Here is a 24,335-nt window from a genome sequence, read left to right as displayed (position 1 = left end):
GATGTTCACTGCTCGTAGACTTAAATTACACCTTTCTTGGCTGCTACTTCAAAGCACATTGTGCGCTGTCGGTCCTGCGTGCTGCACAACAACATTGAATTTTTAGTATTTACTGCTGTTTACACTTAGCTAGATTAATGCGATGGTGTTGTGTTTAGTATGTTGCTTTGTTTTTTTTTGCTTGTTTTCTATTCTTTCTCTCTCAACAGGTGATCCAGGAGATTTTTTTCCCCCTTTCTCACTGTCCCTCTCCCCTTCTGTTTTTCTTTTCCTTCCTCTTTCTCTCTCACTTTCCTATCCCTCACTCATGTCTGTCCCGTCTGTAACATCTGAAAATAAAATATAATAAATAATAAAAACAAAGGTCGATCAAATGGACCAATACGGCAATGCCACGATGATCCATTTGGCAAAGTAAATCCATTGGGTATCCTTGTTGGTCTTCAGACAACAATTCTGACGGCTAAAGAACCAAATGGGACAGGGCAAAAAAAAAAAGAAAAAAAAAAATTCTGATCACACATAAGTTTAAATCTTCATGTGTACAAACCTAAATAAAAATTTATCATGTACAGTCTGAGCCTCCATGGCTAAAGAAATCAAGAGTGGAGCACCACCCGACAAAGTCAATCAAATAACTAGACAACACAGATGAGAAAAAACAGCACAACAGTGAGCTCACAGCAACAGTCACGAGACCAAAGAAACTGGAAACTGTTCCCCTCAGATAATAACAGATATCTGTGTGCTGTGTTTGGATCCAGTATGATTTCATGTGAATATTTTAAGAATCCATTGTGTTAGTCTACATTTTTGTCTTTCAATGCCACGTTTTAATCTTAGCATTTGTCGCTGTTTTCTTATTTCCTGTCCTACTTTGAATGTCTTGTGTTACCTGTGCTTTGTATGTAGTTCTTTTCTTGTCTTCTGGGATTAGTTAGCTGTCCTCCCTTTTACCTTTGCCCTCTTTATCTGCCTGCATATATATATTGTCTGAGCTAAAACAGTACTCATCTCTCAAAAAAATTTAAACTTTAAATTTACCTGAGAATCGAGGATCATAGACTGACGGCTTAGAGACTTGTTTTTGTTCTGTTGGCTGGAGGAAGAAAATTTGTTTCCATTTTGTGCATATTAAAGATAATAATGATGTTCAAAAATATTTGGGCAAACTGTCTTTTATGTTACAGGAGACCATTTTCGTAACTGTGGCACCAACTCTAACATTTTTACCATCTTCAAACTGAGCTGTCATTTGTTTTTCAGGTTAAACACACACGGTCCACTTCCAATCATTCTTTGTATGTGAAAGGCTGATAACTCCTCCCTCTTATTCCTAAACCACAGCAGCTCCAGACTAAATGTATTTCCTGGTTCCCTCCCCTTTAGATCTGCACTTTGAAGATGGGTGTAACCAACATGTGGTGACGTGTAAGAGCTGACAGGCTCCGTTCACTGCAGAAACATGTTGTTGAGATCAGAGCTCAGATCAGTTTCAGTTATAAGGAAGTGAAACTCACACAGTCACTGACACTGAGAGGAGAAATGGCGCAGAAAGGAGTTCAGCTGGAGAGTGAAACAATTTCTTGTTCCATCTGCTTGGATTTCCTGAAAGATCCGGTGACTACAGCCTGTGGACACAGCTACTGCAGGAACTGTATTAAAAGTTTCTGGGATGAAGAGGACAGGAAGGGAATCCACAGCTGCCCTCAGTGCAGGAAGACTTTCACACCGAGGCCTGTCCTGGAGAAAAACATCATGTTAGCAGCTTTAGTGGAGCAGCTGAAGAAGACTGGACTCCAAGCTGCTCCAGCTGATCACTGCTATGCTGGACCTGAAGATGTGGCCTGTGATGTCTGTACTGGGAGGAAGCTGAAAGCCATCAAGTCCTGTGTGGTGTGTCTGATCTCCTACTGTGAGAAACACATTCAGCTTCATCTGGAGTCTCCTGCCTTTGAAAAACACAAGCTGGTGGCCCCCTCCAAGAAGCTCCAGGAGAACATCTGCTCTCGTCATGATGAGGTGATGAAGATTTTCTGTCGTACTGATCAGCAGAGTATCTGTTATCTCTGCACAATGGATGAACATAAAGGCCATGAAACAGTCCCAGCTGCAGCAGAAAGGACTGAGAAGCAGAAGGAGCTCGAGGTGAGACGACTAAACATCCAGCAGAGAATCCAGGAGCGAGAGAAAGATGTGAAGCTGCTTCAACAGGAGGTGGAGGCCATCAATGGCTCTGCTGATAAAGCAGTGGAGGACAGTGAGAAGATGTTCACTGAGCTGATCCGTCTCATCCAGAAAAGAAGCTCTGATGTGAAGCAGCAGGTCAGATCCCAGCAGGAAACTGAAGTGAGTCGAGTCAAAGAGCTTCAGGAGAAGCTGGAGCAGGAGATCGCTGAGCTGAAGAGGAAAGACGGCGAGCTGGAGCAGCTCTCACACACAGAGGATCACAACCAGTTTCTACACAACTACCCCTCACTGTCAGCACTCAGTGAGTCTACACACTCATCCAGCATCAATATTCGTCCTCTGAGCTACTTTGAGGACGTGACAGCAGCTGTGTCAGTGACCAGAGATAAACTACAGGACATTCTGAGAGACAAATGGACAAACATCTCACTGACAGTCACTGAAGTGGATGTTTTACTGTCACCACCACAACCAGAGCCAAAGACCAGAGCTGGATTCTTAAAATATTCACGGGAACTCACACTGGATCCAAACACAGCACATTTAAATGTGGTATTATTTGAAGGGAATAGAAAAGCAAAAGCAATCAAAAAACAACAGTCTTATTCTGATCATCCAGACAGATTCACTAAATGGTATCAAGTCCTGAGTAGAGAGAGTCTGACTGGACGTTGTTACTGGGAGGTGGAGTGGAGAGGGCGTGAAACTGATATAGCAGTCTCATACAAGGATATTAACAGATTAAGGACAACATTTGGATATAATGATATATCTTGGGCAGTGCGCTGTGACAGAAACGGTTATGAATTCTGGCACAACAAAGTTCAAACTGTCCTCTCAGGTCCTCGGTCCTCCAGAGTAGGAGTGTACCTGGATCACAGAGCAGGTATTCTGTCTTTCTACAGCGTCTCTAAAAACATGACTCTCCTCCACAGAGTCCAGACCACATTCACTCAGCCGCTCTATGCTGGATTTTTATTTTCTGAAGGAGACACTGCAGAATTCATTAAACTGTAAAAGATAGAAGATGCAGTTAGTTTAAATGTGTCTTTCAGTTTCCAGTTTCATTGTTATGGTGTTTAATCTTCACATAGATCACCTGTCAGTCACTCTTTATAAGTTCTACTTTCAGATCTTATTAATTGTCTTCTAGTTAATTGTTGTTTTTGTTTGATTTGGCGCTACTTACTGTGTTTGTTTTGCCAAAGAGGCTCTCACTGCTCATGATTTTTATTCAGCAAAGGTAACATTGTATAGTTTGTTTTGGAAATATTTTCCGGATTTTACTGATTTCGCGTTTGAACAAAATGAAGTTTTAAATCAGGGCTGAAGCAGTTTTTTTTGTCATATATGCTTAAGTGTGTCATTATCATTCTTGTTTCCAATATTGTCAGGGAGTATTCTAGTAATATTTTGTATTATGGTTTATATTCAGGTTCATTTATAGTCTTAGTTATTCTATTGTGAGTTTCTCTTATTCCCTGTTTAGCTTTTGATTATTAGACTCCCGCTTGTGTCTTTGCCCTCTGTGTCTCTCTATTTGTGCTGTATTTATATATATGGAGTTCTTGTGTCTTGTTTCCCTCCTCGTGTTTCATTCTTTGTTCTCCAATGCTTGCCATGTGTATCCATGTTTCCCCAGTCTGTCATGTCTCTCTTGTCTCCTCTTTCACTCCCTCGTACTCTCTCGTCTGCCTTTCCTCTACTCCTGTGTTATGCCCCTCTGTTTCCTGTTTGTCGTGTTTCCATGTTTGGTGTGTCTGGTTTTGCTTCCCGTGTGGCGTAGTATATTTTGCATTCTCAGTTTTGTTAATGTTGGTTTTCCTTGTGTTCAGCAATAAAGCTCTTTTTGAGTTACTTTTTGCCTACCTGGGTCTGCAGTTGGGTCCAATCCTGCCTGCTCAAGTTCATGACACTAAACTCAAAATTGGTCCCTAAAGCAATTTTTCCACCTACTGATCTGCTGACTGATCTTTTATAAATGTGCTCTGCTGTATAAAAAGGGTTAAACTCAGTGTCTACTTCAAAATACCTGTTAAGTCCTCTCTAATCTACCAGAAATACAGGAGCTCCAGTCTGTCCACATATTTTCTAAAAATAGTTTCATTCATATATAAGAAAAACTCCGTCATTGCTCCTGGGAGACTTTGGGACACTTTGCTCCATGTGAACAACTACAGTAGTCCATAGCAGATGTAAACAAGGTTTACATCTGCTATGAACCTTTGAACTTTAGATTATTGTTATAACAGCCTGATCTGAAAAATTAAAATTTAGAGTCTTCGCAAATTATAAACATTAAAATCTCAACCCTGAGATGTTAATGTTCCCCGAGATGAAATGTAGAAAAAACTCATGTGTATCAACAATGGACACGTGTGGAACACAGTTTGTAAAAGTTTGTGTCTGAAGACCTTTGCATTTGTTTTCATAGTTTTTAACAATATTTTTGTTAAAACGTTTAAATCAACCATTAATAGGGACTTAAAAAAAGCATATACCACTTCCCTGTTTGCAATATTCAAGACGATTTAAGAAATGTAGTAAATGTAAATGCAAATGTAGTAAAGACAACGCTGGAATCCATATTAAAAAATCAAGTTTGACATTGTTTTTCTAATCCAGTGCATAACATTTGGTCTGAGTGGGTTTTTTTGGCTGTAGCAAACAAATTATTTTGATGTGATTTTGCAAGCACAGAAGTTGTCAGCTGATAATTAAAAAAAAAATCCTCAAAACAAAAACTGTTGGAGTTTAGTTTAATTATTTTCTTACATCAGATCAAAATCTAATCATGTATTTAACAATTGCAGTCTGCCTGTTCAGTTTTTCTACTGAGTATAAACACACAGGAAGAGATAGTTTGAGACCATAAGAGTACATGTATGACCAGTGAGGGATATCATGTACCGTAATCGAAAACATAAAGCTCTGTAGACCGACTATAGAACAATAAATTTGGGAATTTTGAACCTCGCATAATCAGACAACACGTTTAGTAGAGCCTGGCTTTTCATGTTTTCCATCTGAATCGCACCCATATTTAAAATTTTCCCGAACAATGTTTGGACAAAGATAAAGTTTTGATATTTATTTCATAATAAACACAATCCCTCTGAAACATATGGTCATAGTTTCTGCATTTAAAGTGCCCATGTAAGATGAGAAATATAATGTAATGAGAGGGTGCGGTGGCTGAGCTGTCCTGAAGTGTGGTTAAGTTTGTTCATATAGTTTTGGACTCCACACCTAAATCCTTTGTTCAAAGATGTCTCACCTATTTACCTATGAACAGACTTCACACTGTTAAGGATGCACCATAATCTTTCTTTCATCAAAAAATATGAAAGAGTAGAATGATAAATAAAGTTTCACGTGATATAAACTGCATGTTTTATTGCAGATGTGTCAAACTCATTTTAGTTTGTGAACCACATGTAACCCAATTTAACTGCAAGTAGGCTAAAGAAATAAAACCACAATAATGTATATTTAGAAAAATAATCCACTGCCTACCACTCCACACTGGTCATTGCTGCTTGTATAACCACAAAGGTAAAAGAAAAGAAACAAGAGAAAGCAAAAGGGAAGAAAAGACTAACACTAAGAGCCTATAGAGAATCTTCAGTGCTCTTCTTGGCAAATGAAATGTGTTTGGGACAACAAAGTGTTTAGACCATGACTCTGCTTGAAAAAAACGATGGCTAGAAAAGATTAAACTAAGAAAAAGAAATAGTGGCTATAAGTCATAGTATTGCCTAACAATCAAAATATCCCTAGCCTGATCCTGGGAGAAGGTACAAATCCTTTGGGGAAGTCTGAAATCAGGAAGAGCAAAAAATTAATTATAAAATGAAATATCAAATGCAGCCAAACAGCCCCTTGACATTGATCCAAACATTTAATCTAGAAATGTTTCCAAACATTTCTACTTCTCAGAAATAATGCTGCCATCACTTCACTTTTCTCCAAAGGCCAGTAGGCTGCATGTTTGACACTTCCACTATGCCCCCAATTTGTGCACATCTCAGGAAGGATATTAGCCCACTCCTCTTTACAAAAGTTTTCTAAATCCTGTAGTTTCCTTGGCTGCCACTTGGTGGAGCTTTTGCTCCTTCCTCAGTTTTCATATAGGACTGAGGTGTGGGGACTGCGTGGGCCACTCCATGATGTCAATGTGCTTCATCTTTACCCAATCTTTTGTTGGCTTGATGGTATGTTTTTGGACTCATCCATCACTCATCTTCCGTGTTCTGGCTGAGTTCACGAACACTGAAGATTTCATGGTGCAAGATCCCTGTACTTGATTTTGCTGTCATCTGACCACATCACTTTCCATCAAGCTTTCACTGAATCATTTAGATGTCACTGGCAAACATAAGTTGGTCTGTACGTGTGCCATCTGGAGTAGGGGAACCTTGACCACCTACAGTGACTAGGTGACTATGGTCCAACACACATTATTAACAAGTTCCTGCTCTTTAGTTTTGGGCTATCCACCACCTTTCTCATCCTCATGAGTTGGGAGAAGGAGTCTCTACTTCTTGACACTCTGTGACATGCAAATTGTTTTCTCACTTTGATGTAATGTTTTTTCTGGATTTTTTGGTTGATGTGTTTCCCCATTAAAATGACCATAATAATAAAATAATAAAGCATAAAATAGAGATTGTTTACTTCTATGTAAGTGAGTAAACATTCAAATTAAACAGGAGATCAAATAATTATTTCTGTTACTGTAAATGTACATGCTTAGAGTCTCCATATGTTAAAATATAATGAATTAGCCACATTTATCAAAGTAAAAGTAAAACACAAGCTAAGCTTTTATTGATCTATTTTGATTGAATTTTGCAAGCTTGTAAGCTGGAGGAAGTGAACTCGAGTAAGCCTGTTCTTGGACCTGTTCTAACAGAGGGCAGATTGCCAGCTGCCAGCCCTTTCAAATCAGTGCTCGATGAGCAAAAAGGATCAGACACTCACTAAATGTTTTAAAGGGGTAAGCAAGGTAACAAATAATAAAAAGGCACACAAGTTTTATCTCGAGGATGGGTTACTGCTGAGGAAATGGGTCTCAAGACCTGCTGCACAGCAGAAGGGGATCGATGAAGATTGGGGGGTGGTGCATCAAGTAGTCATTCCTAAGGGATTCCGTGATGGCATATTGCAGCTTGCGCATGAACACCCACGGTCAGGTCATTTAACAATCACTAAAACCTATGAACGCATTCTTCAGCATTTATTCCAGGTCTGAAGAAAGACGTTGCCAGATTCTGTAGAAGAAGCAGGGTTTGCCAAATTGTGGGTAAACCTAATCAGATAGTACAACCTGTTCCCCTTAACTAGGGATGGGTACCAGTATCCGGTGCCATGATGGCACCGGTTCTGTCATAAACGGTAGTAACCAGACCGAAAAGCAGCGCACATTTCGGTGCTTTATTTTGGTGCTTTTTTTTCCTGAGCTGTGATACACTTTAGATTCTAGCCAATCATTTTACATTTCCGAGGATAGTAGGCGGGCCTAGATACATACGTTCTTTTAGAGCAGAGCTACAGATTAAAAATGCCCAAAGCGAAGCGGTCAAAAGTCTGGCTGTACTTCACAGCAAAATATGCAAACTCAGCAGCATGCAACAAGTGCTTTAAGCTGATACTGTCAAAGGAGGTAACACCTCAAATCCGATCAAACACCTGGCGACACATAGCAGTTTTTTTAAAGCCGAGAAATGCGCCGTATTTGATAGCTTGCTGCGAGACCTCACACCGTGCACATCTACTGTGGGTGTGGCGCCTGTTATCGGACCCGGAGTTTGCAACATCCCCCAAAAACCCGAAGAGTACAGTCCTGGCCCCTAGCCCTGCCAGTGTAGCAGAAATGATGACGGATGATGATGGCAGCAGCAGCCGTTCTTCTCTGCGTGAGTAGCTTAATGTTGTCCGTGTGTAATTTACGTTGAGTAGGCTAACCACGTTATTACATTAATGCATGTAAGGTGAACTAGCAAACACCGTCGTAGTTACATGCGGCTGTCTTCTTGTTTGATGGCAGATGCTCCCTTCACCCTGGCCAAAAAAGCTAAAATGACCAAAGAAAAAGTGGAAAACAGTTAAACATGAGAAGTTTTTGGACAAAGTTTGTGTTTTTTCCATTGTTTAAGCAGTGCTTCCAGCCAAGAGTGATATCATATATGCCCTCTAGCTGCAGAAAAGGCTAACATTGTTATCTTTTTACAAAAAAACAGTTGAACATGAGAGGTTTTTGGACAAAGTTTGTGTTTTTTCCATTTTTTAAGCACCGGCTTCCAGCCAAGAGTGATACCATATATGCCCCATAGCTGCAGAAAAGGCTAACATTGTTATCTTTTTACAAAAAAACAGTTGAACATGAGAGGTTTTTGGACCAATTTGGTGTTCTCCATTCTTTAAGCACCGGCACCGTTTCAAAAGTACCGGTTTGGCACCGGTATCAGATAAAACCCAAACGATACCCATCCCTACCCTTAACCCATCCCAGGACTTGGTGGGCCTTTTGAGCGTGTCTTGCTGGATTGTGTGGGTTCCCTACTAAGAACAAAAGCTGGTAATCAGTTTCTCTTGACGATCATGTGTGCTGCAACCTGTTTTCCTGAAGGCATTCCTCTTCAAAAAATCACTGCTCCCACCATAAGGCCGTACTAAGACTCTTCTCAACATTTGGTCTGCCCAGAGTTATTCAAACTGACCAAGGCAGCAATTTTCAGTCAAAACTGTTTAAGCAGACTTTACAAACATTTGGCATTTTATATATCCTCTTGAGCCCTTACCACCCTCAGTCACAAGGAGCACTAGAAAGATGGCATCAGATTATAAAGGCGATGATGCAAAAATACTGTCTTGAGACTGAAAAGAACTGGGATGAAGGGCTACCTTTCCTACTTTTGCAGCTCGTGAAGCAAAACAAGAGTCCTTGGGTTTTAGCACTGCTGAATTGGTTTTTGGACATAGTGTATGAGCACCACTGAAAGCTCTAAAACAACAGCTTTTGTCAGCTACAATCAAATGGGCTTGAGTTTTTTACACAGTGTCAGGAAAGTCTGTACCAATCTTTGTCAATGGTGGCAATATGACAGAAAGACAGTGCAGAGTTCTTTTAAACCTGGTGACAATGTACTTATGTTGGTGCCCACACCTGGTCCAACTCTGTCAGCCCAATTAGCAGGTCCACACATTGGTTCATCCTCATGAAACTGCGACACGAATGAGGACTTACACAGCTTGCATGTTGCTACACGTTTTATTGCTTTAAACGCCACCAACACTCTGTTCCACATTTCCAGCTGCTACACAAACCCAACACTTCAGGTCCCGGCACAGCTGATCACGGGAGACATGATCAGCTGATGGGGCTCAGGTGTGTCGGCCTCCCCTGACTAGGGCTGTGTCCCAATCCAGCGACCACACGCTTCGTAGTGCGCATTTGGAGACCGATTACATCACAGGGACGCAACGAAGGGTGTCCCAATTCGAAGTGTACTCCAAATGCGGTTGACAAATGTGCAGTTCATTTCCCCAATTGGAAGGGTGGATCCAGTGTAGACTTTGTGGTCCCATATAGCCACAATTCATAGCGTGGCAGTGGGTGTGGATATTTTTTTCGGAAAAAAACAGCGGATGGCTGAAGCGTGGCTGCTGAAGAGTAAACTTTCAAAAGTAAGTGCTGAATATTATGTCACAGTAGTTTGATGTATCACAAAAAACTCACACAACTGAGAAGCCAGAGGCTCATAAAACATTTCAGTGTGAGTAGGAATGTGATAGACTGCATGAGAACTCTCACAGGCTGTTGTTTTCCAGTAATAGCTGTCTTTTATGCTGTCTCACAAGGTGCTCCATCTCGAAAGGCACCTGGTGCTCCCTCTATGAAGACAGCCAAAGTAATCGCTGTGGCACAGTCGAAGCTGAGCTTTATCAAGCCTGCACAAACAGCTTTACCCAGAATGTTGAATAATGAAGAACATTAAAACATTACTGTTGGCCACATGTCGACAAAGTTATGTGACATTAGTGATGTTTGTACTTTCAGCGTTAACTTGGTTTTAAAGCCTTTACTTTAAAATATACACCGTTCAATAGTTCTCCTTAATCTTGCAGAGAATGTGATGATTTTATGGATAATTAAAGTCAGTCATATATCCACAAACACAACAAGCTGAAAGTCAGTGATGCTGCTCGGTTTGCAGTCCTGAATATCACGGCACAAGCAGGATTCACTGCACTGTTAATGTTAGCTATGTTATATTGCTGCCTCTGTTCGGTGGTGTCGAGCCAAACGGACTTTAACGTGTGTTTGAACGAGCTGACGGTTCACTTGTTAAGCTGAAAGAAAGATGCTTTAATCACAGGAGTCACACATGTGTCCACTGTACCATCTGGGAACTCTTCTTGTTTAGCACTCGTAATAACACAAACACTAAATCCTCCTGTTTGTAGCAGTGTATACACCTGAGACTGTCACCTGTCTGTCTGTCTCATCTGGCCTTTGTCGTGCTGTTCAGGTTGCCTAGCAACCATGATACTAACCGCGAGAAACGATTCATACAGCATGGTGTGACAGAAATGAAGGAGAAAAAAGGTTTTTGTGTTCATTTGTTTTTTTTTTTTTTATGAGATCACTGTACTGAACAGTCTTTATAAGATTAGTTAGTAAATAACAATTAGCTAATGTTGTTCATGAGACCAAAGTCATGATAAATGATAAATGAAAGTTCGTCAATAGAGAAGGAAGGAGTGAACAGGACTTGGACCAATTGGTTAGGCAGAGGGATCGGGTTGGAAAGAATGTGCAGCGGGTTAGAGGAGGGTGCCAAGAGAAGAAACGGCACAACAATGAGCTCTCAGCAACAAAGATGGAGACCAAAGAAACTGGAATCTAAAATATATTTCAACTAACATCCATCCATGACTTCTGTCTATTTTAGTGTAGTGAACTCTGCAGTGACTCCATGATATAAAAGAAAAAGTCCAGCATAGAGCGGCTGAGTGAATGTGGTCTGGACTCTGTGGAGGAGAGTCATGGTTTCAGAGACTCTGTAGAAAGACAGAATACCTGCTCTGTGATCCAGGTACACTCCTGCTCTGGAGGACCGAGGACCTGAGAGGACAGTTTGGAAGCTGTTGTAGAAAAATTTATAACAGGTTTTGTAGCAACGTAATGCCCAAGATTTGGCATTGAATCCAAGTCTACATTCATTTAATTTCCCATCTCTGCTGATATTCTTGTATGAAACTGCAACACAAATTCCTTCTCCGCTCCACTCCACCTCCCAGTAACAACGTCCACTCAGGCTCTCTCTACTCAGGACCTGATAAAAATAAGTAAATCTATGTGGATTATCGGTATACTCTGCTGATGAGTACGACAGAAAATCTTCATCACCTCATCATACACCTCATCAACAGTTACAGAAAAAAATATTCACAAACGATTAATATTTTCACAAATATACTTAAATGGTAAATGGCCTGTATTTGTATAGCGCTTTTACTAGTCCCTAAGGACCCCAAAGCGCTTTACACACCCAGTCATCCACCCAATCACACACACATTCACACACTGGTGGAGGTGTAACCCAGATCATTGTTTGAGTATGGGATTTCTGATTATTTGTGGTCACTGAACGCACCACTGTGCCGTGCGCATAGCCACTCTCTAGTCCAGCTACAGAGTTTTTCCTTCCGTTCGTCCGATGAGGCGCATGTATGGAATCAGAACGATGCCACCTTGAAACGAAACTGAAAAATGGATTGAAACCGAAAAAAAATATTGTAACTGAAATAAATGTACTGAAAAATCTTGTATTGAAACCGAAAAAAAAATTGATATTGAAAAACAATTAATTGAAACTGTAATTTTTTTGTTTTCGCTTACAAATTTTTTTTTCGGTTTCAATCCATTTTTTTCCGTTTTCAAACCATTTTTCAGTTTCAAACCATTTTTCAGTTTCACTCTGCTGGCACTGTTTTGGCGTCCGGGGGCGCGGGGTTTCCGGCCCGCATGTATTTACATACATTATAGAGGCCACTAGTGCTGACCAAGCTGCCATGTTTCTCTCTTCCCGTCTTTCAATGGCTGCTTCGATTTCAGCTTGAACCTCCAAACCGCAAGTAAGTAATCATTTTTTGTCATCTTTTCCTGCTGTCCCACTGGGCTGGACATTAGTTTAGTTTTTTTTAGCTACATCTGGTGAAGTTGTGGTAAAATGCTGGTATTAGCCTATTCGTCGTAGCAAGCTAGCCTGAAGCTAATATTTGCTAAATTTAGGGACACCCGTGTCTCTTCAGGAGTTGGAGGCCGGTGTTCTAGGAGCGGATCTCAGGATCTCAACAGGCAGTGTTGGGCAGTAACATAATACATGCACCGGCGTTACGTATTTAAAATACAAAATATGAGTAAATGTATCCGTTACAATTACTGTTCAATAGGTGATATTGAGAATACAGTTAGTTTGTTGAAATAAATGGATTACATGGCGGTATTTTCCTGTTTCATATGTTAGGCTATGGTCTCTCTATTTTTTGGTAATTTCACGCCGGTGGAAACCCAAACAAAACACACAATAAGAGCCTCTAAAATTATTATACAAAAATGATTTAATATGAAGGCAATAGCAGAGTGTTACAGGCATCGCCCTAAACAATGTAGCCTCATGGGCAGTGTAGTCCGTGCTGCAGGGAGAATGGACTGCCATACCCGTTATGTGTCTGTGAGCGAGGAGGGAGAAAAAGTAAAAGTACAGCTGTCACGGAGCAGAAACGGGAGCTGGAAGCATGTAAATATAATAATAACCACTTCAGCCAAGAAGAGTGCCTGACGAGCCCAGCTGTAAGTAAGCTGTTAAGACTCGACTGTACACCGTGTTCGTGTTTTCCTCCGAAACAATAAGCAGCCTTTCAACTCCTCTCTCTGTCTCTCACTAGCAAACTTGACCCAGACAACAAAGTAAAGCTAGTTTTCAGCTATGAGCCCGACACGAACCGGATGTATTAGCCAGAGGTCCCTTTACTACGGTTCGGAGTCGCTGACCTGTTTTATATACGCGCTGAATAGTTTTCTACACGAGATCGCTGCAGCCTTACCTAATGTCCACCTACTGTTACTCATTTATATTAAGATTTTAACATCTAGTTGGTGTTGGTATGGCGAGTAGCCTTCAGTAATAGTAATAAATCACACAGCAATAGCACATTCATGTAGTTGTAAAGTATTCAGAATACATTACTTCTATAATCTTTGGTGGAATACATTTTAAAATCAACCTTCCCAACACTGTCAACAGGTTAGCACCTCATACCACAGTGCATCAAAGCAGTCTCATGAGCGCTGGGAAGGACGAGCCCAGAGCCCAAAACAGACAGTGCAGGAGATGACAAGGTTAGTAATTGTATGGTGAAAATTATACTTTGTTATCTTGATTGGCAAAAGAAAAGTAAATACAAAATCTGCTTCTCACATATAGGGCATTTCCAAAACTTCAATTTCTTTCATTACAGCTGTCCTGTGCCAGAAGTTCTGTTGACCCACAGTGAGAGGCATCATTTCAGAAACACCAGGAAGACTGAAACTCATCGCCGGGATCAAGCAGGGCTCGTGATCTTCACCAGCAGCTCCCTCACAAGAAGGATAAACCCAGCATTTCATGAACACTGATGGAGACCTTTGCTTTGTGTAATGTTAGAAGTACTCAGATAATCCTCAGAGGGTCTGGACTTTTACATAATATAATAGAATAGAATTCAACTTTGTTGTCATTGCACATGCACAGGTACAGGGCAACGAAATGCAGTTTGCATCCATCCAGAAGTGCTTTAGCCATGATATAGATATATTACAATATATATTAGCAATAGTATAGATATGTAAGTATATTACAGAAATGGGTCTATTATGGTATGTTACAATGTACACGGTATGAAGTATGTTGTGAATATTCTATAACTATAAGTATGTACAGGCTGTAGTGAGTACAAACTATGTACAGGATATGAACAGGATATAAATATGAAAAACTACAGAAATCTGAGATATACAGTTATACAGAAATGTGAACTATGCAAATTATAAACAGTTGTAGGATTAAAAATCATCATATGTACAGAATGATTATTTACACAGAACTATACAGTAGTGCAGTTAATAGCTATAGCTATAAGCTATAGTAATAGCTTTAAGTCCTGTAGAAAGTTAAATATATGTTGTGCTCACTGGTTACTCTGGTATGAATGACTCTGAATTACTTTATGATAAATAACACACTATTGTCAAAAAACAGTGAAAGAATTCCAGATCACAAGTTTTTAGTTCAAATACAAGTAACAACCTTTGACTTTTAATCAGGTTTTATTTAATTGTGTCAGAGAAAACATCATGTGCTCTTCATGTAGCTGAGTACATTCAGTGTTTAAAACAGAAGTTGTGCAGGTCTGAGATCAGCAGTTTTCTGAAACACCAAACTGAGGTACTGTTAATGCTGATGTATAGTGACACAGTTACTGGGGTGATTAATCCTTTTGACTTTTTGTCTTTAAATTTATCAATAAAACAGCTGCAGCTTTCACTGACAGCACATGTGGTACTTTAACCTTTGTACTGTTTTCTTCAGTTAATTTTGGAGTTACTACAAAGATTGAAGATATAGGATGATCTGTCTGCTGTCACTGGGTGGTGCTGAGGTCTGAATCTGAGGACAGCTCCTGTAATCACAAACAGAACAGAATCATCACAAACTGAAATATAAAGTTTCTCTCAAATCTGAAATACAGCTGATCCTTCTCCGGCCTCACACACTCGGGATCTGAAGTTGTTCAGTCCTACAGTTCTGCCGACAGCTTTTTATTTTTTTATTTGTTTTAAAGGCCTTACTAACACATTTTCTAATATCATGTTTACCTTTGAGTTGTTGATGCTTTATAAATGGACATCTGCAAAGATGAGATGATGGAGCAGGTTTCAGTCGAGGTTCAGTCTGCTGCTGCATCCTGGTCACAACATACAGAGGTGTTATCAGCTCAGTATTGAACAAGAAATATTAACGTTTCAAATTATTTGTCCTAAAGGATGCAAGCTGTACAGAGTACTGAACATGTGACTTTGTGAACATAATTCATTAAAAATAATTTGGACAGTTTTTTAACCTGAATATTTGTAACAAACTCAGTAAAAAAAAAAAAAAAAAGCTAAAAAAAATAATCAGGGGAAAAATGTAACATTTTAAGTTAAGCTGACAAGCGGAAGTAGTTGGTTTCAGTACATAAGTATCGGGCTTTGCTATTTAATCCGTAGCTATTGACTAATGAGGGGAATTTAAAAGTTGGCGTTAATGTCCTTCCACATGTGGAAAGCGACAGAAAACATGCTGCTGTTTGCACATATTTAATAATCAGCTCTGCACAGGAGCAGAAGCAGAGTCCAGCCTGTTGCTCTTACAGTATAATACTCATAATAAAAGTACAGTAACCGTGGTTAGTCACTGAGCAGCCCGGTGCGTTTCTCTTGATTTCTTTAGTCAGGGTAAATTCATTCACCTGCACGGGGTAGCTAAACGAACTTTACAAAACAAGTTTCCCCGACAGCCGAGTGCTCATCTTAGCTAGCTAGGTCCTTAGGTAGCTAGCTAAGGACCTAAATTACGGATTAGCTTACAAACACATTTAACTTACCAAAAATAATGCGGTGGGGCCTCAGGTCCTCCTGTCCGGTAGTCCAATTTACTGAAGAACACCTCAGGCTGTCACTTTGAAATAGTCGGTAATGTAAACGCTGGACCTCTCTGCATCTGCCATTCCCGAACAGACACGTGCGAGTTTGTCCGTGACCGCAGCCGCGTCGTCAGTGTTTTCTCCAGTCATTGGTCAGCATTATAATATATGCAAATACATGCGGGTCGGAATCCCCGCCCCCCAGCGCGCCCCCGTACGCCAAAACAGTGCCAGCAGAGTGAAACTGAAAAATGGTTTGAAACCGAAAAGTGGATTGAAACCGAAAAAAAAATTGTAAGCGAAAACAAAAAAATTACAGTTTCAATTAATTGTTTTTCACTATCATTTTTTTTTCGGTTTCAATACAAGATTTTTCAGTACATTTATTTCAGTTACAATATTTTTTTTCGGTTTCAATCCATTTTTCGGTTTCGTTTCAAGGTGGCATCGTTCTGATTCCATACGCATGCTGCTCTCGTGCCCTCTACGAGCTGGAAATTCGGGAAAAAGTCTTGTAGCAGTTACAAACGTGAAGCGGAGCTGAGTCCGACAGCATTCGCCATTACACGAACTCCTCTGGTGAGTTAGCGTGCAGCTCATGTTCGTATGAAATGTTTTGTGCCTTATTATACTGCAGCGAGGTATCAAATCTACCGCTGTCATGTTGTTAAGAAAGAGGCTAAATATTGTATAACGTGTGTTATTGGCTGACTGTTAGCAAGCTAGCCGTTAAGTGAGCCTAGCTAATGTCCTAAAATGGCGGCCGACACGAGGTCAGTTACAGTGTTATTATGTTATGCCTAAGAGAACAGCATTAATAAGCATTGTTAACAGCATTTATGTTCTGTTATATTTTTATTTTGACAAACCTGTATTATTATAATGGTAAGTCTGTTAAATAAGCCATTAGTGACATGGACACTGAGTCAGTGGTACTGAGACTTATGAACATTTTAGTTAATTCTTCTGCACACTTGTGTGTAGGCTGGTTTGTTTGCCCTTTTGGTGCCCTGGATCCTACTGGATGAACTGCCTTGTGGAAGTCCTCATCTGATGACTCTGCCGAACCGTCCTGGCAAATAGATGGTCGTTGCTGCTTGCTGGATGCTATTATTGGATGCTACACCGTTCCAACAGAGCGGTAGGAACAATTCAAAGGGCCCCAACGATGCGCTTTATTTTTCCCTGAGCTCAGGTGATTTTCTTTTGGCCAAAGGACCTTAAAGGATACATATTTGATTTTATTTATTTATTTATTTTATTTTTCTTATGACACTGAGTGGAAAGACACTACAAAAGAAGGGTTTATTATTTAAAATTGTGTCTAATAAATGTGTTTATGTTAAGTAAGTGTGGTGTCCATTGTGTGCTGGAAGCCTTATTGTTCCTGTGGTGGAGCAGCTACTACCAATCTCCTTTACGAAACTAGCTTCTGACAGGATATAGATATTTGGGATACATTTGATTTCTTGTAACCTATTTTTAGAGAAACTGTGATTCTGGGTTAAACATCGGGGTGAAATTGATGACACCGACACCTAGTGAACTGCCCAAGGTCAACAGTCCTGATTTCCACGCATTAAAGGTTTGGCGTAAGTACAGATTGCGTTACAGAGGCAAGCTACAGTTGTAGCCACAGCTGCCCTGGGGCAGATTTAGAGCTGCAAACTTGCAATTTTTAAATATTTAATATTTATCTATTATTTTTACTACTTAGAACCACAACTCTGTTATTCCAACCTCTCAGATGAGTGAATACAAGTGCTCGTGTCATGATCCGGAGTGTTAGTGTTGTTTGGGGAATATTTTCTTACTCTTTTCAAAACTCAGGCCCTGCCTGTGGGTGAAGTTTTAAATCGGCCTCCATGTTCTACTTGCTCCAAGTGTTTCCCTGTTTAATTTCGCCTTCTTTTTGTCTCCAGTTCCCTGCACCTACAGATCATTATCCACTCAACTCCGCTCTTATCTGGATTTCTTGTGACACTGGTCCTTCCCTCCGACCGACTGCCTATCCCAATCTTACCTGTCAGGAGCCGTCCCTTCCTGTGGAGAATCTGGGAACCCACCGGCCTGCTTTCCTACTCACTGCAACCATCCATCGCTCCAGAAAAGATCTCCCTCCCTTCAAAACCCAGATTAGCCAGCCTGCTAAGGAAGCAACCTTGCAGTACAACTCACCTGCACTGGAAATAATAAGGCTTTCCTCTGTCACAGTGGATCCAGCTTCTCAGAAGCATCCTCCTTGTCACATTTTACAGCTCTTTATCTCTGTATTTAATGAAATCAGGCTGAGTTTCAAACAGCCGTGCCTTGAGTCTGCTTGTGGGTCCACTTTCACGCTGGCCTCTCGGCCCTGACAGCTTGACTGCCTCCTCTGAAATCACAAATTCACACACTGTGCTTTGACTTTTGCAGCACTTCTTAAGAGAGATGTGATGCAAAACTCGCACTTGTAGCTGAAGGGGGACAGGGGGGTGGTTAGGGGGTCTGTGGGGTTGAAGGCAAAGAGAATAGGAATGGAGGTCAGCCGATCAGAATATTGATAACTGGTACGTATTGCAGCTCTTTGTGTTGTGTCTTTCTGGGGGTGTCAATCAGAACAAGCAGGAGTCAATCAAATGCAGTCCAGTCATTTATTTAGTTGGCTCAGATATTTACACAGCACAGTAATGAAGGGCACAGTACAGGTTTTACAGTCTTTGTAATCTGTGAGTGTGCATTGAGCTTTGCTCTGAAGAGAAATAAACAACAAGAAATAACATTTAGTTTCATGTCACGTCTGTAGGTTTATATAACAGTTATAATTAATTAAACTAAAACTCGTACACATATTTCTGTGTTAAACTAAGTACATCCTAACTTCACAAAGACAAACACAGTCCAACAGCACCATCTACTGACTACACGGGTTTACAGCAGAGTGATCATGTGACTCCACATTTGCACAAACATGAGTATCAAGCTGCAAACTGTCTGTATCAGTGTTTCCATTCTGAAAGACATGCAGAGGTTTTACAAAATCAAATACATATGAAATAAAATAAACTAATAAATTATAACAATTTTAGATTCAAATATTTGTTAATAAAACAATTCCAGATTCCCAACTTGTGAGGACAACATAAAGTTTATTAATATATTTTATATAACAAAATATATCTATAGTCTGAATAATTATAATCATCAATATTTAAAGACATGATTAGAGACTAAAATAAACCAATTCCAACTGTGAAACTTGTTACGAGTTCAAAAATTGGGGATGGAGACAAGAGGAAAAACCACAATAACAACACTGGTCCGGCCGGGTTAAGTCAAACGATGATTTTAATGATCACACACGTGGGAGATGGACACTGTATGCAGACAGCCTCAGATCTCATCTCAAAAAACACATCTCCATAGTTTTATGAAATCAGGGTATTAGAACGCCCCTTCATGCGTAGTGACAGGTGTGATACAATCGATGTTGACAGTTTTATTTAACACAGAAAATAACATTATCTCCTTCCAGAGGGCAGACGCTGACTGCCCCCGTCTCCTGGAACCATCTGTCCCCTGTTAAGACACAACATTGCAGCTACAAGGACTTCCACATTGATTAAGACGATCAGTGTATACTGCTCTGAACCAAGTATATAATATTAAATGAATATTGCTTGATCAGCTACCACTACTTAAAACATAACAGGAAACATAACTAAGCACAAGATCACCAAGAATAACATCGTATAAGTGCTGTGTAAGCGCGTGCGGCCTTCTAAGCTCAAAGCCTTTCCCCTCCATAGATCAGCCAGACATCGCGCTGACTGTAGCTTTTAACCCTTGATTAACTTGAGCACAACTCTATAATGAGCAACAAACTGCAATATGTATAAGATGATCATGATTACACCTGCAATGAAAGATCATATTATTATTCTGGTACCTGTAAGGAAAAGATCAATCTAAAGTTATAACAATCACTGTAATACAAAAGATACTGTAAGGTCAAAAACTTCAATACATGTTTAATGCAAAGCTGATTATCTGATTCTAATGGACTAATAGTGCCATATTAAAATAATGAGACCAAAAAGACAAAAACATCCCCTTTTTATCCCACAAACTGTATCTACAAGTAAGCTTAAGCTGCATTTATTAAATGGTAAATGGCCTGTATTTATATAGCGCTTTACTAGTCCCTAAGGACCCCAAAGCGCTTTACATATCCAGTCATCCACCCATTCACACACTGGTGATGGCAAGCTACATTGTAGCCACAGCCACCCTGGGGCGCACTGACAGAGGCGAGGCTGCCGGACATTGGCGCCGCCAGGCCCTCTGACCACCACCAGTAGGCAACGGGTGAAGTGTCTTGCCCAAGGACACAACGACCAAGACTGTCCAAGCCGGGGCTCGAACCGGCAACCTTCCGATTACAAGGCGAACTCCCAACTCTTGAGCCACGATCGCCCATTAAAGAAAACATCCTGATTGAACTTCTTTTATAAAAACGCTGCAGATGTTTGCTAAAAGTAGATCAACAATGACTGCATCCTTGCATCTGTTTCCTTCCTTTCTAATATTAAAAGTAAGAATAATGATGATACAGTTAACAATAATTATAAAAACAGAACCTGCTTTTTCTTCAAACATGAAACCAATGACTAGTCACAAAACATTTCTGGCACAGAAATTTAAATTTTCATGAACACGAACAACAGTTTAGCTGAATGAAAATCATCGTGAACAGTGACAACCTCAACAGCTAAAGTCATGGAGGCTAAACACACATAAGATGGAGGGCCCCTCAAACAAAGTCAGTCATTAACTAGATAATAAATAATAAGATGTCAAAGTAGCAAAGATAAAGTGCGACTGACATGTGATCTCTGTGTGGACAAGAGACAAGGGAAACTGGAAACTAAAGCATGTTTTCAGCAACTTTCTGTCAATGACTTCTGTCTACTTCAGTTTAATAAATTTTGCAGTGTCTCCATCTCCATAAAGCCAAAGTCCAGCATAGAGCGGCTGAGTGAATGTGGTCTGGACTCTGTGGAGGAGAGTCATGGTTTCAGAGACTCTGTAGAAAGACAGAATACCTGCTCTGTGATCCAGGTACACTCCTACTCTGGAGGACCGAGGACCTGAGAGGACAGTTTGGACATTATTGTGGAAAAATTTACATCTGTCCTTTTCACAACGTAATGCCCAAGATTTGTCATTGTATCCAAATTTGCATTCATCTGAGCGCCCTGCTCTTCTGATATTCTTGTATGCAACTGCTACATAAACCAGTTTTCCTCTCCACTCCACCTCCCAGTAACAACGTCCAGTCAGACTCTCTCTACTCAGGACCTGCCAATAATATACGAATCTGTCTGGATGATCAGAATAAGACACTTTCTGTGTCATTACTTCTATTTTTCTGTTCCCCTCAGATAATAGCAGATATCTGTTTGCTGTGTTTGGATCCAGTGTGATTTCTTGTGAATATTTTAAGAATCCAGCTCTGGTCTTTGGCTCTGGTGGTGACAGTAAAACATCCACTTCAGTGACTGTCAGTGAGATGTTTGTCCATTCCTCTCTCAGAATGTCCTGTAGTTTATCTCTGGTCTCTGACACAGCTGCTGTCACATCCTCAAAGTAGCTCAGAGGACGAATATTGATGCTGGATGAGTGTGTAGACTCACTGAGTGCTGACAGTGAGGGGTAGTTGTGTAGAAACTGGTTGTGATCCTCTGTGTGTGAGAGCTGCTCCAGCTCGCCGTCTTTCCTCTTCAGCTCAGCGATCTCCTGCTCCAGCTTCTCCTGAAGCTCTTTGACTCGACTCACTTCAGTTTCCTGCTGGGATCTGACCTGCTGCTTCACATCAGAGCTTCTTTTCTGGAGGAGACGGATCAGCTCAGTGAACATCTTCTCACTGTCCTCCACTGCTTTATCAGCAGAGCCATTGATGGCCTCCACCTCCTGTTGAAGCAGCTTCACATCTTTCTCTCGCTCCTGGATTCTCTGCTGGATGTTTAGTCGTCTCACCTCGAGCTCCTTCTGCTTCTCAGTCCTTTCTGCTGCAGCTGGGACTGTTTCATGGCCTTTATGTTCATCCACTGTGCAGAGATAACAGATACTCTGCTGATCAGTACGACAGAAAATCTTCATCACCTCATCATGACGAGAGCAGATGTTGTCCTGGAGCTTCTTGGAGGGGGCCACCAGCTTGTGTTTCTTTAATGGAGCTGCATCATAGTGAGGTTGGAGGTGTTTCTCACAGTAAGAGGCTGGACAAGATAAACAGGACTTGATGGCTTTCAGCTTCCTCCCAGTGCAGACATCACAGGCCACATCTTCAGGTCCAGCATAGCAGTGATCAGCTGGAGCAGCTTGGAGTCCAGTCTTCTTCAGCTGCTCCACTAAAGCTGCTAACACGATGTTTTTCTCCAGGACAGGCCTCGGTGTGAAAGTTTTCCTGCACTGAGGGCAGCTGTGGATTCCCTTCCTGTCCTCTTGATCCCAGAAACGTTTAATACAGTTCCTGCAGTAGCTGTGTCCACAGGCTGTAGTCACTGGATCCTTCAGTAGATCCAAACAGATGGAACAAGAGAAGGTTTCTCTGTTCAGCTGAACTCCTTTCTGCTCCATTTCTCCTCTCAGTGTCAGTGACTGTGTGAGTTTCAGTTATAAGGAAGAGAAACTCACACAGAGCTCTGATCTCAACAACATGTTTCTGCAGTGAATGGAGCCTGTCAGCTCTTACACGTCACCACATGTTGACTACACCCATCTTCAAAGTGCAGATCTGAAGGGGAGGGAACGACAAATGAGAGAAGAGGTGAAAAGGGAAGAGCTTTCCGGCTTTAACTGAATCTATGAAGAAGAGCAGTTTAAAGCAGACAAATGGTGTACAAAGAAATTATGGTTATCATTACTAACTAATGAAAACCATTAGTTACTAACGATAACCATTAGTTACTATCATTAGTAACTAATGATAACCCAAAGAAAGTTAAATATATCAGATAAAAACAAGAACAAAGAATTTCAGCAAAGCACGACAGAAAATACTCTGAACAGACGTAAGCATAATTATTTCCACACGCAACAAAGGGGGGGGAGAAGGCAGGCCACCACCTGTGGAACATGAGGGACTTATTACATAAACATAACATTGTTGAAAACAACTTAATAAAGGTTTTGCCACACTACACTAAGCCTTTAATAATAGTTGTTTTTCTTTTGTTAGTCAGGAGGATTGTTTGTTGTTTTCTTGAGTGTCAGAGTTCCTCATATTTCAGTGGGGGCTCATACGATGTAAGGACAAAGAAGATGTAAGGTCTTTAAACCAAAAATGGCTGGAGAGTGTGGGATTATAATATTATTTTATGCCATGTTAGACCCCTAATTAAAGATTGTGAATTATTATATAGTTTTAGTTTGCATTATTCTCCTGAATTAGAAGAAGCTGATAACTATTACATTTGTTAAACTGATTTGCATTACATTAGACTGCTGATTTATTGTGAATGAATGATATTGTTTTATGATGCATTATACTGCTGAGTTATAAGAAATACTGTTCACAGAAAGTCATCGCCTTATTTGTCTGATTAGAAGAGAACAGAATATACTGGAGTTTTCTGCCCCATCTCAGCAGGAGCAGATAAACAGGGAGCCAAGGTCGTAGCTTAGGCGCTGAGTGAGAGAAAGAATGTGAATGTTTAGGCTTTTATGATAAGGTAGGGGCACCAGAGGCTATAAGAGTTTGATCAATGCTCCACCATTTTGAGATCTGATGCTGTCTGCGTACGGTGTCCATCTCCCACGCGTGTGATCATTAAAATCATCGTTTGACTCAACCCGGCCGGACCAGTGTTGTGATTGTGGTTTTTCCTCTTGTATCCATCCCCAATATTTGAATCCGACAGGCAGACATTTAATACACCCGGGGCTTAGCCCTAAAGGGTAGTATGCATGTGGGATTGGGGGGGGGGGAGGGTTGGAAATGACTGAAAGATTAATTTGCTCTGTTTTGAGTTTTGTTAAAAAAAGAATGACTTCATATAGGGAAAAATATATATCACATATGCAGGACACCTTAAACTAGTTTTTTAATTAAGCAGCAATGCAGAACAAAATCAGGGCTGTATCAAGACACGAGGACTAAAGCCCAATTCAACCAGACCCAGAACTGATCCGGAATTAAAACAGGACTACAACAGTAACCAAGACAGAACCAGAATCAAAACTAGATGATAGTAGCACTAAAAATCATCATAGACCTGCACTACACTTGTTTTTTAATTCTACCAAAGTCCACTATTTAGATTGAGAAAAGTTTATATTATTATTTAGCCTTGTTGTGCAAACAAGCCTGCAAAACTTAATAAATATAGAATTTGAAAAATAACAAACCTAAAAAGAAACACTAGGTA

General features: G+C 40.5%; 2 protein-coding genes and 3 long non-coding RNA genes across 6 annotated transcripts; 3 read left to right on the top strand and 2 right to left on the bottom strand.

Moving 5' to 3' along the window:
• The first annotated feature begins 1,476 nt into the window (after window positions 1–1,476).
• On the top strand, window positions 1,477–4,047 carry LOC106676301 (tripartite motif-containing protein 16-like). The gene has a single exon (XM_014412673.4). The coding sequence runs from the start codon at window positions 1,546–1,548 to the stop codon at window positions 3,205–3,207; it is 1,662 nt and encodes a 553-aa protein (XP_014268159.3). The 5' UTR covers window positions 1,477–1,545; the 3' UTR covers window positions 3,208–4,047.
• Window positions 4,048–12,249: 8,202 nt separating this feature from the next.
• Window positions 12,250–14,920, top strand: LOC106675529 (uncharacterized). The gene is made up of 3 exons (XR_003022529.2): window positions 12,250–12,333; window positions 13,506–13,600; window positions 13,720–14,920. It is a non-coding gene; the product is annotated as an uncharacterized LOC106675529 (long non-coding RNA).
• LOC143415460 (uncharacterized) lies at window positions 14,796–16,074 on the bottom strand. The gene is made up of 3 exons (XR_013096019.1): window positions 15,886–16,074; window positions 15,116–15,204; window positions 14,796–14,919 (listed from the first exon to the last, which is right to left on the bottom strand). It is a non-coding gene; the product is annotated as an uncharacterized LOC143415460 (long non-coding RNA).
• A 62-nt stretch (window positions 16,075–16,136) lies between these two features.
• Window positions 16,137–17,385, top strand: LOC143415454 (uncharacterized). 2 transcript variants are annotated; one of them, XR_013096017.1, is made up of 3 exons: window positions 16,137–16,218; window positions 16,366–16,503; window positions 16,909–17,385. It is a non-coding gene; the product is annotated as an uncharacterized LOC143415454 (long non-coding RNA). The 2 variants fall into 2 exon arrangements; XR_013096018.1 differs by having other exon boundaries at window positions 16,145–16,178.
• A 1,139-nt stretch (window positions 17,386–18,524) lies between these two features.
• LOC101465264 (tripartite motif-containing protein 16-like) lies at window positions 18,525–23,758 on the bottom strand. The gene has a single exon (XM_004573930.6). The coding sequence runs from the start codon at window positions 22,543–22,545 to the stop codon at window positions 20,872–20,874; it is 1,674 nt and encodes a 557-aa protein (XP_004573987.3). The 5' UTR covers window positions 22,546–23,758; the 3' UTR covers window positions 18,525–20,871.
• Between the last annotated feature and the right edge of the window lie 577 nt (window positions 23,759–24,335).

The sequence above is a fragment of the Maylandia zebra genome, linkage group LG3 (assembly GCF_041146795.1).
Source record: "Maylandia zebra isolate NMK-2024a linkage group LG3, Mzebra_GT3a, whole genome shotgun sequence".
NCBI lineage: Eukaryota > Metazoa > Chordata > Actinopteri > Cichliformes > Cichlidae > Maylandia > Maylandia zebra.
The sequence above is the reverse complement of the archived record's forward strand: the minus strand, read 5'-3'. Positions and strand labels throughout refer to the sequence as shown.